This window comes from Pseudopipra pipra, chromosome 5, assembly GCF_036250125.1.
Source record: "Pseudopipra pipra isolate bDixPip1 chromosome 5, bDixPip1.hap1, whole genome shotgun sequence".
Classification (NCBI taxonomy): Eukaryota; Metazoa; Chordata; class Aves; order Passeriformes; family Pipridae; genus Pseudopipra; species Pseudopipra pipra.
This window is the reverse complement of record NC_087553.1, coordinates 40,516,505-40,530,654: the sequence shown is the minus strand read 5'-3', so window position 1 is coordinate 40,530,654 and position 14,150 is coordinate 40,516,505. Positions and strand designations below refer to the sequence as shown.

The following is a 14,150-nucleotide window of genomic DNA, read 5'->3' as shown; positions in this document are numbered from 1 at the left end:
ATGCAACACAGTATTTATTGCTGGTAGCCTGCATATGGCATGTGCCACTTATCGCACGAATTTTATTTTGCAGATGCTATTTTTGCCTTTCATTCAGGAGTGTTTAATTGGTTTGGAAATGTGATTTTCATTACTGCATGAAGGGATGCATCATGTCCAGAAGTGCTCTCATTTTATAGACAAGGCGACTAAGAGTGGAAAGTGTCCTAAGCCATATGGAAAACAAGGGCTAAAAAACACAAGTCCTGAGCTTTTATGTCATAAAATAACTTGATTTCTTTGTCAGATGAGTGGAGGCAACTGGCCTGAGCCTTGCTGCAGCCTGACCTCAAACCCTGCTGCAGGAGGTCTGCTGATTGCCCATACTCCCTGCAGGGCTGACGTCCATGCATGCAGCACAGTGGCAAAGTTGTTACTTGCCCTTTTCAAAGTTCATCTGTCTCTTCGTGTGTCACCCACTGACTGGATGTGGTAGCTCAGCAAAATTTCCACAAGAAAAATCTTTGGCAACCTAAATCACTGGAAACCATTGCCCATGGACCCTCTCAATTAAATGTGGCAGCTTTTCCTGTTTGCAGGAGTCACTGGCTCTCTTCTGTGACAGAGAAGGAGCAGTGCCTTCAGCCATAGGGGCCTCCAGATCCCAGCTACTGCTCACTGACAGTGGCAATGACTGGACAGTGATGTCTGATGAAGGCTGGTGAAACCGTACCCATGGTCAATTTTCTCTTCCATACACCAGAGTTTGGACAAAAACCATTAAAACCAAGAGCAGACCTAAACTTCACAAATAAATGGGTGAGTTGTGTGAATAAATCCATGACAAAGGACATTGTGTTGACTGAAAATTAAATTACATGCTCAAAAAAGACCATGACATTAAATGTATAACCTTTATCACTGTCTATCTAATTAACCATTTTATTTTCAATTGAAAAAAAATATTTTGTGTAGCAATCTCCTTCTATTAGTTAGACATTTACCCTGACATTTGCAAGCCGATGTTGAATATTGACTCCACAGGACAGCGGGACTACAATGTAGTTGTTTGTCTGCAGGACAAACATTTGAAATCATGGAGTTATGCTCTTATGGGTGAGCAAGTGAATATACACTCAGGCAGCCATACCTTCCTTTCCCGGGGTTCCCCTGCTGCCCAGCTCACTATGGAACAACTGTCACACCATGGGAAACATTCAGGCTCCTGCTCCAGCCATGTGTGGCCAGGATGGGCCCTTCACTTTAGGGCAGTGGTGTCCTGTATGTGCCAAGGCCTGTCTTGGCAGTCTCCTGTTAATTAAAGCACTGGGCCAGCTTTTTCTGTTTCTTCTCCCTGAATGTGCTATTTTGGCAAAAATCGGCTTCATGAATTCTAGAAGAGTGAGTCAGAAATGTGTTTTGGTAAGATGAGACCTCTCATCTTACTGTGTAAAGGAGAGAATTTCAAATCACCAAAAAAAGGAAATGCAATAAGATCTAAATAATTTGGAAATTATTCCTCAGAGCCAAGAATGTTATGTTCAGACTTTCATTTATAGTATAGTTTGTTCAAATAAAATACAGTTGCCTGGTAAGGTACTGCAACAAAACTTAGTGTGCCATATACTGCAACTCCCTCTAGTAATAAAATACAAATAATGAAACAATATAACATCTTATAAAACAGATGAGTAAATCTGTGTCTCATTGCTAAACATGCAAGGCATTCAGTTGGAGCTGGTATTTTTATCTCCTCACCTGTGCCTTTTATATATTAGTCTGTGTATGTTGTGGATTGGCAGGTCCCTCTAAAATTTAAAAATCACTGGTAGGGCGGGACATTACGTTTGTTGTCTCAGGGAGTAAGAACATATATGCATAAGAACATTTTTGTTAGGCATCTCTATTATCCTTCAAAAGGAAAAGGTTTAAATTTTTAGCACCAGGGAACAATTTTAGTAGATTATATGTTACTCTTTGGTTGAGTTCCTTTATCTTTTTTCTTTTAATTGTGGGAGTTTTGTGAATTATTTACTGACTAGCTTTTATAGGACAGTTTACAATTGAATTTATCTGACAAAATATTCTTGCTCTTCTCTTCTACTTCTACCGTGGGCACCTGGCAGTCTATTCCCAAGCTGTGTCCTTTTAAGTCAGTGTCTGAGGAACATGGAAATCAAAGAGGATGTGAAAATCATATAGCTAAAAAAAATATTAACTCTGTATAGAGAAGATTTCAGTCACTATCTGACTCGTTATGTGAGGTGTAACATTGGTTTATTCGTGCATCTTATTTCCTTTTGTCTGCATAACTGATTTCCCATCTTCAGAAGAGCAACAACCAATGGAATTTACCTGAGAATTGTCTATATCAGAGATTGTATGATGTTTTCCTCCTTTTAGAGTTCTTTGAGTCAGCCCTTTTTTTTATCAAACCTGTGGGATATACATAATCAGGTGAAAACACGGTAAAAGAAGAAAATGTTCAACAAACAGAAACTAGCACGTATGTACATTTCCTTATATAAGTGTTAGACCAAACCACCTCCAGTGTTTATCCCAATGCATTAACAGGTGCATCTAGTCAGGTTCCCTGAACTGAGATATTTATATGTGATGACTGAAATCAACACAGAGACATCAAGGGGCCCCTGCAAAAGATGTGTAGAAGTGCCACGGCACTGACTGCTGAACTCTGGAATACGCTGAGCACATGAAGTGCACACTGTTTTTGCTTGTCCCAGTACCACAGTCAGTCAGAAAGCATTTCCAAAGAGCATCCACCATTGTATTTTGTCCTATATTTCAACATGTAATTAAGATGATTCTTTGACGTTAAAGTAAACTGAAGCAGTTTATGAGGCATCAGAAAGGACAAGTCACACACAGTTTGCAGACAAGGAGAGGTAAGGTGGGGTTGCAAGGAACTGCTAGAATACAGGCTAGCAACAGAAGCAGGTCATAAGCTGGATTTACTCACAGCTTTCCCCTTTCTCCCCTCCAGGATGCTGGGCAGTGATTTGCCAGTTTAAATAAGAGATGATGTTCTTCTCTTCCTAAACCCTCACCAGCCACTAACAACTCACGTGGATAAAAATCAACAGCCCTTTGGCAGCAGTGGTGGCCCTTTCAGGAGTTAGGAGTGGGAATAGCTAGGCTGTCTCCTACTGCTCTACCTACCACAGGTGCGTCAACCGCAGAGAGTTTCTGAATGGTCCCTGAAGGAATGAAAATGAAGCTGTTCTGATCATAGCCCAGTTAGGGAGCACATTTAATTGGACCTTGGAATCAAAAGACCACCTGTCAGAAATCAGCCAACACCCCTTGGCTGCAGAAGACCACAATGCAGAAGAGGAACTGGCTCAGGTTTGTTGATGTCAGCACACTGACATCAACGCTCCTTACATAATAGAACTATGAGATTCGGAATTTTGCAGAATCTCAGCCCCATGGAAATGCCAAACATACAGATTTGGGAATATGTTCATAAGCCCGGTAAATATTCAAAAATGTGAGAAAATTAGAAATCCATTTTCATTCTGCACTATATGAGAGACATTTTGGAAACCACTACCATCAACTTCCATAAATATCTCTTAAAACTTCTTACAATCCTAGTCAAACCAATCCATTTATTGTGTTTTCTGCATGTCTGATCTCATGTAGATCATGTGACATCTGAAGGCCATGCACGAAACCTTGACCAAAATTTTTACATTAATTGGTGTATGTTTATTAGGGAACAATTATTATCTTAAATTAATAATAAAGATAAGCAGTATGTAATTATTTTTCTTATTTTTATATAGAATGGCTTGGGTATACTGTTATATATCTACAACAAAAAAACCCAAAAGAAATATAGCTTAGGGGAGGGATTTTCAAAACTGTTCCTCATTTATTTGAACTATATTCACGTACGGTGACACAAGGCATGCCTAGATCATGCCCATGGCACATGGGACATTGTGCCTGATCCTTAGGGTAGCAGGTTCTAACTTAAGCTGGCGTGATGTGTTCGGGCGCTGCCTGTGTGGCAGCTGGTAGGCAGGCAGGCAGGATGAGAAGGACAGCAGCATGCTGTAGCTGCTCCAGAGGCAGAGCAGGCATAGCTGCTATGCCAGGCTAACTGTGAAAATCCATGAAAATCCCTCTTTATGCTGCTGTGTTACAGAGAATCTCCTTCCATGGGACGCAGTTACTGACAGATACATTACACATCTGACTCTTGATTCATTTTCAGGCCTTTTGGGTAAGGATCTGTTTTTAGCACAGCAGCAGCATGTTGTCTGTCACCTCCTCATTCTTCATACGATGGTTTGTATGTAGGCCTGAATCCAGGGAAGGAGAATGTCCAGCTCATGTATGGCCTTGTAGATTCCCTTATCTCCGAGCTGTTGAGAAGATAAAGGCATTAGAAAAGAAACTACCTACAGCCCTGGAACAGCACAGAGGGGAGCCAGTGCCTCCTGTTCTTACCTTAAAAAACATTCTCCTTAATTTTTTGACTGCAGAAGTTAACCTTGTGGATGGAGCACATGGAAGCTGAAGGATGAAAAGAAATCCAAAGATGCTGATGTAAAGAAATAGTGATGAAGAAGAATCGAACCCACAGTGTGGCACTATAGGGCTACCAGTAAAATGTGAGAACTCAGCATCATTTCCACTTCTCCCTCTACTTCAAATGTATTCTTTTAACTGCATGTTTCCTACCAAGTAAAGTTCACAACACAAAAAATTGGTAATATGAGCTCTGTGGGTCTTGAAAGAGGAAGATACATTCTTCCAGGGGGAAAAAAATGGAAAACCCAGGTGTTTTCCGATCTACAAACAAGGACATGTTTGAAAAAGAAAAAGGCAAAGGTCTTCAACTCATATGGAAGGAGATGACTCCACTGAAATGGATGATCAAACCTTTCTATCTCACACATAGTACTTTAAAAAGGAGCACAGACATTTTCAAGGTACCTTTTGTGCTTCCTAAAGGCACGTCACATGATGAAAGTGAAAATAAAAGCAAACGTTTTAAAAAATGTAAATAGAAGTAAATTTTTTAAAATCTTCTAACCAGGACAGTTCTTTCTGACTTGTTTTTTTTTTTTTTCCTTGATTATTTTTTTTTAAAGTCTGCTTGTAGGATGCAGATTTCCACCAAAAAAAATATTGATAGCAAAACTGACCTTAAATGACTATGCTGGCTTCAGTGGCGATACATATTACCAACTCTATTCTTCCTGCATAAACAGGTAAATAAGTGAACTAGCAAGTTGGCTTAACTACTGCAAACAATACTCAATATCTGCTCAAGGTCTACAACAATGAAAGAGAAATGATTTAAGATACTGCAGGGAACATATTGTCTTTCTACGCTCCACCCAAACATGAGAAAACACTTCCATAATCCACTACTGATGTAGTCACAGAAGTCTGACCTCCAAAGCAACTTCATACTGTTCTCAGCAATGCTGAGTAGGGCACTTGAGCCAAGAGGTTAGTGATGCTACAGGTGGATACTCCCAGTATCCAAGGAAAAATGCCTGTGTCCTTTGCCATGTAGTCTTACACTAAATGAAAGAGTCTGATTTCACTGCAGAAAATGGGTTCAGAGATTTTATAGTCTATGTATTGAACTAGGGCCCCTGTATCACTGGAAAATACTAAAGCTTCTTTGTCCGGACAAAATGTCTAGCAGGGCGAGAATTATAACATTGTAGTACAAAGTATTTGAAAGTGGTTTGGAGACAAATATTGTTAAGATATTTAAATAGCATGTATATGTCTAGCTGGCTGAATTACAGCCTGAGTTTGTGAGAGTATAGGGTGGATATATATATACACAAAGGTATCACCGTTATGCTTAATTATGTAGAGAACTTTATTCTTGAAAGGTAACAAATTCATTACATAAGTATGTTGTCATGGTGGAAATCCCTTCAGGTAAAAATCTTATAACTCAACTACATGATAACCATTAAAAAGCTTATGTAGGTGGGTGAATGAGTGCTAATTTATTGAGGAATAATATGATGGAGAAATCTCAAGCTTGGTATTAGCAAAGGATCTAGTACTTTAATTCCATTCACAGTTTCTATTATTCTTCCACATGTTTTTTTTTTTATTGTTGGGTTTAAATTAATATAAATTAATACAAAGAATTCAAGTGTTAGTTTCCAGAAATGAGATGTCTCCTAGAAAATCAAGGCAAGTCGTCATTTCTCAAAGACCTACTGCTTTTCTACTACCAGGGGAAGACTTATCTCTCCTACCAGCACTTTCTAAGATTCAGAAACATAAGTTGTTATGTTTAGACTTGTGTTGGGTAAAACACTGACACTAATTATGAAAAAGAACACAAGAACTCTGAGAAATCTGCATCATTTTGTCTCCATACAGCACAGAAACAAACGTATTACTAAGCTGTCCAGCAAGCTACAGTCATTGGTGGTATTTTAGAATAACTGATATTCTGAATTCAGTCACAGTTGACAGTCTAAATTCCTCAGTGGGTACTGGCACTTGCATGGAGTGTAATTGCTTTTCCAGACAAGAATGAAATCTCTTTAAGTATATTATGGCATCTGGAATTATATTATATTATAGTATTCTGGAGTTACAGTACAACATTATCTGGAATTTTGACAGACACAGATAACCACAGCAGTATGATAAATGCTGTGAATAATGGCTGTAAATCGTAACTGTTTAGCATGGTTTTAAATGTAGAACCTGAAAACTGGTAAAGCCTTCTCCCATTGGGATTTGAATCTTTTTACATTACACAAATATCCCAGTTGGCTTCTGAGCTACAACTCTGCAAAGAGATCTCTGAAGCTGTTTATTCTTGCATAGCAAATATTTGTGTGAGCATAGAATCAATGTCCTTTTCTTTCATGCTATCATACAATTCAGATTAGACAAAGTTTAAATTCTTTTAATTCATAAACTTCACTAATTCATTGACTTCTCATCCTGGTCTCACTTCTTAAAATCACTATAGACATTTGCCTGGATATCCATGGCTATATTTCACCCTAAGTCATGCTGCACTTTTTGGGACACTGTGACTTGTGAGGATTACAGATTTAGGGAATTAAAAAAACATCCATAGGATATGTAAGTTGAAGACACACTCTGTTGTTATTGGTCTACCATTAAAAATAAGATGAGAAATGATCGACAGGTATTGGCGTCATCTTAGCATCCTACCTAGTATGTGTATTTGTGTAGGCAAAAGTGTCTTTTAACTGCACCTGGTCCGCTCTGGGGACATTTTGCCAGTGGGCAGCATCACTTCCTGAAAACCTGCTCCAGCTCTGGGCACAGGGGAACTGCTCCAATGTGCTTCCTAATTGTGGTTCCTGCTTACTCATGAGAGTGAGTTCTTTCACCAGTTCTTTCAAAATTCAGTGTGGAGGAGAAGAGAGGACATATGAGTAAAGGCTGCACACTTCCAGTGAGTACGCTGTTGAAGAAGGAAAACATCACCAGTGTTACATCATGGAAACTTGAGGAGCCACATCTCTCTCTGTGATCACCCTTCCTCTTTGCAGCTTTGGTGATGAGAGGGGAGCACAAGGTGATATAATCAGTAGGGAAATGGCTTTCCTCCGTGGGATCTCCACCACCTTGACCACTCCCCACAGGCTCACTCTGGGAAGAAATGAGCAGTGTTAAACTTCCCTGGCCCCAGTGGGGAAGCCCTCGTGAATTTGGGCCCTCTGTGGTGTGGGAGACACCATGACTCTGAATCACCTATCTGCTGAAAAACTGAGAGGGAGCCCTTCTCTAGCTTTTCAGATGGACAAAGTTAGTTTAGCTCTCTGGAATATACTCACACAGGCATCCATGTTCACTTGCAGGACCTGGAAGGCACTAATAATGTTCAACTTGTCTCTTCCTACCTCAAGACGACTGAAAACGTTTTTCACATAGAAGGAGAGGAGCTGATCTCGAACACTGCAGTTTGTCTGAAAACAAATCAAGTGATGAGTTTCCAAACGAAAACCTCACAAGTCAACTTCAGCTGAAAATTTCAGCCTCACAGAAATATGCATGTGTGGAAAGCGTGCAATGAATAAAACCAATTTTATGTACTGCAGTATCCCCTTGTCCTGCTTCCTTTTTGAGCTACAACTAGCTCAATTTAGTTGTAGTTTCTGAAAGAAAGACAGGAGGGTGTTGTGCTGGCAGGCACAGAAGTATTGGTATAACCAACCATGAACAGAAATGACAGCAACAAATGTACTTAACACACAAAGAATAAATGGGAGATGAATTGAGAAGTTAAGTCAGATCATCTTGTTCAAATTGTAGGAGTCATTGTGGGTATCATTGTTCCATTCCTCCGCATCATGTCCAATGCCATTTGATATGCTGTAGGGTATCCTGCCCACCCCCAACTGCTACTCCAGAAGAGACCAGCCATCCTGTCAACCCTGTGTCACACCTGCCTGGCCCAGTGGTTCTCTTGGGCACCCAAAGTTAATTCAAATTGATACATGCCCTATTTTTTCAGCAATAGAACCAAGTATCAGGTGTGCAATTCCCATTAGAAGGGTAATGCAACTGCATATTACACCACCCAAATGCAGACGTCCCACATGTAGGTCCCACAGCCAGGTGAGGAGCCTTCATTCCCAAGGTAATCAGTGAAATCCAAGGGACACTGAAGACCAGTCGGTCTGTACTTAAGGATAAACTGACTCAGTTGGCCCTGCTGACTAGATCTCTGTATGAAGAAAACTAAAATATCTCATACACTTGTAGTCACCTACAATTAGACACCCCAAAGTTTGTTTCTCACTCCCTTGCTGAGCCTTCCTCGGAACTCTGATCTCTCTCTTCCAGTGCATCTGCAGAGATCTAAGCTCAAAGCAGCTCCTTGGGTGTCCTGACTCTCTGCAGCATCCCTGGGCTATCCATGGTACTGCATGCCCTCAAAAGAAAGTGCTTCAGCTGCCAGGACAGTGGCTGCAGCCCTGGCCCTCATGTGAATGGGCTGGTGCTTGAGAGCATTGCTGGGGAGGCTGGTGTGCAGCCAGGGGCTCACAGGAGGAGCAAATGCTACCATGAGCACACACTCCTACCTGACACGACAAATACTCTCACCCCAACTTCCTTGACAGAGCACCACTGCAACTACCTAGAAAGAAGTGCCTCCAGAAAGGCTTTCCAAATTCACCTTTCTCCCTGTACTGTGATCAACTGTCTCCTCATGTGAGAATATGTGGCATAGAAATAACATTCTTCCTCTAAGCAGAGGACTTCATTGAGCATATGGCTTTCATAAATGTCCGTCTAATTACACACAAGCAATTTTTGCATCACCTGTAATTCCTTTTGATGGTATATTCCTGTCTCTATTGATAAAAGGAAAATCAAAATAAGAAACTGGAAAACCAGTATAAATCTTACCATAAACAGCATTTTCGTAGACTTTTTAAGCAGTCTTGTGGTCTTGATGAGATCCTTCTGTAAAATATAATGTGCTAGTATTAATTAACCTGAGCAGAAGAAGGGAGACAGAATTTCAAGTCTGGTTTGTACAAAACTTAGTAGTAATAACAATAATCTTCATCATCCTTCATCAGGATGAGGACTCAGTAAATCTGTGTTCCAATCCTAGCCTAGCTACAAACTTCTTCCATGGCAAACTCATCCAGCCTCTCTATGCATCTTCTATGCATCATTTTTTCTTGGCTTTACAAAAGAAGTAGTTACATTACCCTGTCTCTTAGGACTGTAGAGATCATTCAACTTCTTAAAGTTTCTAGGAGTTCAGTAATGAAACTGGTAAAGAAGCATCTATAAATAAAATAAACCTTTTGACTGGTGGGATCAACTTACAGGAACAGATGATTTTAAACTAGTTGCCTTGATATACAGGTTCTCTGTCACCTGGGAGAGGAGTTCTTTTCGGCAGGTATGCTTTCCTGTAGGTGACTTTTTGCCTTCCACAGTGAAAAGACAAAGCAGAAATAAAAAATGCCCAGATCTGAAAATAGAACATATTTTCATCTTTGCTCCCAAATCTCCGTGCCTCTACAGTCACAGCAGCATATGTGACACAGCCAAACTCTTAGACGACAGAGGTTAACCTAATTTTGTTAACCCTCAAAGCAGCTTCTGCACCAAGATGCTCACGTAGATAACCTATTGCTCATGTGGTGGCTGATCAGTGCTCTTGCTGGGCTTTTTTATACATCTTGCTCCACTTTCAATAAATTTGACCACAATCATCTATGACGTTTTTCTAAACGGTATCTCCATATTTACCAGCAGCAGGGTCAAGGTTTCCAAGAAAGAAGAACTTCCCTATCATGTGATAAGCCTTCTTTCATTTAAGTGGTGGTCAAGTGAGGAAAAGGTAGTTGAGTGTTAGTTTGGTTTCATAACAAAATATACCAAATGCATGTTTTTGAGGTTTTTTTTATTTTCCCACAAAACATTATGGCAGCACTTTTCTGAACGGTAATGGTCCAAAGAGAAAAAAAAAATCTTTGTTAATTTACTCTGAAAAGCATTAGAAAATCTGTTATCTATAAGGAAGCTGGACTGCACTGCCTTTAAAACTTCATTGTTCAGTTTTTGAGAAGCATTTTTTTCAGGGGCACTGCAGGTAATAGCAAGGGTGTTTGTTACCTGTTTTAACATCTGTAGTTAACTTTTTGCCAGGGCAGGATTTGGCCCAGTAGGAGCAGTAGGCTGTTTAATGTGAAAGTGAGGGCTCCAGAGAGACATAGGCACTGGGAAATAATCCCAGTGCAAGATCCCAGCATACTCATCACAGAGGTGGTAAAAGTAAAACCATAGAATCAGATGATCATTCTTCTACAGAGGTGCTAAACAGCGATTGGACAGTCTATGTCTCTGGCCTGTTTCCAAGATAGCCAAATGCTGAGGGATTCTCAGATATCACTCCAGACATGCAAGAACATCACTTCAAGGATAGACTTGGAAATCACAAAGTAACATCAGCAATGTGAGGCTGTTAAAGCCAAGGAGGATTGTAAGCCAAATGTCAAGATCCCCAAAAATGGCTGAGGTTTATACAAGAAGAGGAAGAAAGCAGGTTTTGGTCCAGCACAACAATACTTCCCTGATACCATTTTTTTGGAAGCAAAAACAAGCCCTTGAAATGTTCACCAAGGACAGAGTTTTTTACTCCTTTAATGTTTTAAGAGCAACACAGAAGGCCTTAAAGAGATCAGAGAAAATAGTTTCAACTGCAACTGAAATGACTCAAAGGGACCATGATTTGCCAGATCCAGTGGCAGAGCTGTATGTCCCTCTATGGCACCACCAGTGTGCCAGGGACATTGTCAGCTCTGAAAGGAAGAAGGGTGAGACAAGCTGGGTAATGAACTCACCCCAGCCTTGATCCCACTGACCATTTACACAAAAAAGCATGCATGCATCCTCCAGGCCAAGCTTGACTCACATTCAGCTTCAAAGATCCCACCTGTAACAGCTCCGGGAAATGCATTTTTCCATAGAACCATAGTAGCTCCACCAGCACTGAAGTTCTGATGGGGTCAATGGACAAAAAGAACCAACAAGGGGAAGAGAGATTAGACTTTTGGAAAGTGAAGTTGATGGAGACCTGAGGCTCTATGTGCATTTTAGTGCTTGTGTGAACTGTGGTCTGTATTTAAATTCTCTGAATGTTGGTAAGGCTTGCCAGGTGAGGTGCAGTAAACCTCAGCACACATGGTATATGGACAGAAGATTAGCCACTTACTCCTAATTTTTTCATAGAAGAGGATCTTGGGTGAAAACAGTAGAGTTAGAATGCAAAACTGTCTTGGGTTTCCCAAGGTGTGGTACTCCTCAGTCAACAGTTTTCATCTAAATGGAATAAATGGGTCATGTAAACAGTCTGTAATAGCTTTTCATAAGAAAATCAATAATTTTCAACATCTCTGAAACTTCTGATGTTGCTGAAAACCCTTGAGCCCACAAGTTTCATTTTGTCTCTTCTTTGAACTTGTACCACCATGCTCACGTGGCTGGAGCAGTGACACTTGCATTGGGCTCTAGACACCTCTGCACGTGAAACAGTACATATATTACTGAATTAGTAAACTTTTCAACTGAGTGGTGTAAAAGGATGCAATTGCATGGAGACCTTACTTAAAAAAATTAATAAATAAAAAGGAAATAGGGCTTTCCCATCTTTCCTTTCATAAAAGAATGGTGGCTAGTATTTAATAACCACAATTTTTGATATGCTGATTTAATTTCTAGTCAAAAAATAGCCAATATTCTTCAAATTTTTCATATGTTATTTGTTCAGAACAAGGATGGTCTTGTCTTTCTGGGTCTCGTGTAGCATTTTGTACACTGTGTTTTACTGCCACGTAGGCACTCAGACATAGTTATGGTATAAATTATATAGAATACCAAAGAACCCATATTACTTAGTATTTTAAAGTTATAAGAAGCAGAAGAAGAAACAAATTCAGCAATGAAGACAGAAAATACCTCCAAAGCTTTGCATATGCAGTGGAACTGATGTATCCAGAGATAGCCTGAGACAACAGCAAAGCACATCACAAAGCAAGTTGGCTTCCAGACCTGGGCTGGAAACCACAGGAGTTCAAGGAACCTGCCCTGGAGAAAATGGGCTCTCTCTCATATGGAAAATTTTAGATGTACAGTATCAACAAGTAATTAAGGAACAATTCAATACTGATAACACAGGCAAAGTTCATGTGTTATGTTTACACAAAATCTGTAAAGCTTATAATCATGAAAATGAAAGAGAAAGAAAATAACTAAGAAAAAGAATAAGAAAAATTAACAGAGCAGCCATCTTATTAAATAAGAAAATCTTGCCTGATTTGCCCTGAGTAACGATTAAGTTTCAAAGAAGGCTATGATGACCTATGCTCCACATGAGTGCATGAGACCACCAGCTGAAGAAGATCCTTTCTTCACTGTCTTATTGTGAACCATGGAATTGTCTTGATCTACATGACTCCAGTAGATATTATTAATATTAAATTCTCTTGATTTATGTAGAACGAACAGATACATCTACCACTGCTGCAAAGTTCCATTAGTCCATTTAAGGTAACAATCATATCTGCTGGTTGTTTTGCAACTTAAACGGTTTTCTAATCTCCATACATAAAAAGCCCAGTCTAGTTTCTTACTTACGAATCTTCTCATTTTTCACATTTTATGTTTATTTCATTTCCTGTTAGTATAACTAGGACTAAATTAGTCGTGTACTTCCTATAAATATTACTCATATTTGCTTAGCTGCTGTTAATGTTGTGCTTTCTCTTAAGACTATTCTCTACTATTTGTATTGTTCCCTCATCCTGTTTGATTCACTTTAGTCTTCTGAAAAAAAGAGGTCTACATGAAGAGCTGCAGTATTTGTCTTCAGAAATGTGATTTGATAAGTAAAATATAAGTTTAGTGAGATTTTACAAAAACTGAGCATGACAACACCACTGTTAGGACATAAGAAAATTGAGATATCATAGTGCCTCCATTGGAGAGAGAAGTTTGGATCAGAGAAGCTCCCAGCATTCAAAACTGATTCTGCAATTTTCTGAAAATGGTTGTAATGAATATAGGCATGTAGGTAAGCCTTCCATACCCACCAGTGTTTAACCTCTGTTTCTGGTAACCTTCTATTAGTATAATAGGAACTTTTGGAGCTGCTATAGACTTTGTACAATTACCGAACTATTATAAGCCAATTTTTCAGACAAAGGTTCCTAAATTACCCATGCAAACTCAGCACATAGACACCTGACAATTCACTGCCAGCAGCTTCAATAGTCATAAAAGTCAGAGGAACAACAGAATAATGCAAACAGATGGTATTAGCAGCTCCAGCTTACATATTATACATACACTGCTCTGGTTAGGAAAAAAACCCCATATATATAGAATTGGGACACTGTAAAGAAAACTAAAAACTTTGAATGCCTAGGACTGGATGTCAGTCTGGTGCCTTTCCCATCCTTAAACACAAAATCCCTACGTTTGTTCTCATGACACGTCTACATTACATTGTGCCTTCTAGGTGCTCCTCAACTGCCTTTGCTGAGGAGCAACAAAGGTTTAGGTCGGAAGTGACCTCTGGAGGTCATCTTGTCCAACACTCCTATTCAAGAAGGGCCACCTACAGTTGTTTGCCTGGAAATATGTCC

At 39.7% G+C, this 14,150-nt stretch overlaps 1 protein-coding gene across 1 annotated transcript; it reads right to left on the bottom strand.

Moving 5' to 3' along the window:
- Positions 1-3,946: 3,946 nt before the first annotated feature.
- Positions 3,947-9,996, bottom strand: IL26 (interleukin 26). The gene is made up of 5 exons (XM_064656925.1): positions 9,826-9,996; positions 9,394-9,450; positions 7,815-7,946; positions 4,459-4,524; positions 3,947-4,373 (listed from the first exon to the last, which is right to left on the bottom strand). The coding sequence occupies exons 1-5, from the start codon at positions 9,994-9,996 to the stop codon at positions 4,287-4,289; spliced, it is 513 nt and encodes a 170-aa protein (XP_064512995.1). The 3' UTR covers positions 3,947-4,286.
- Positions 9,997-14,150: the final 4,154 nt, after the last annotated feature.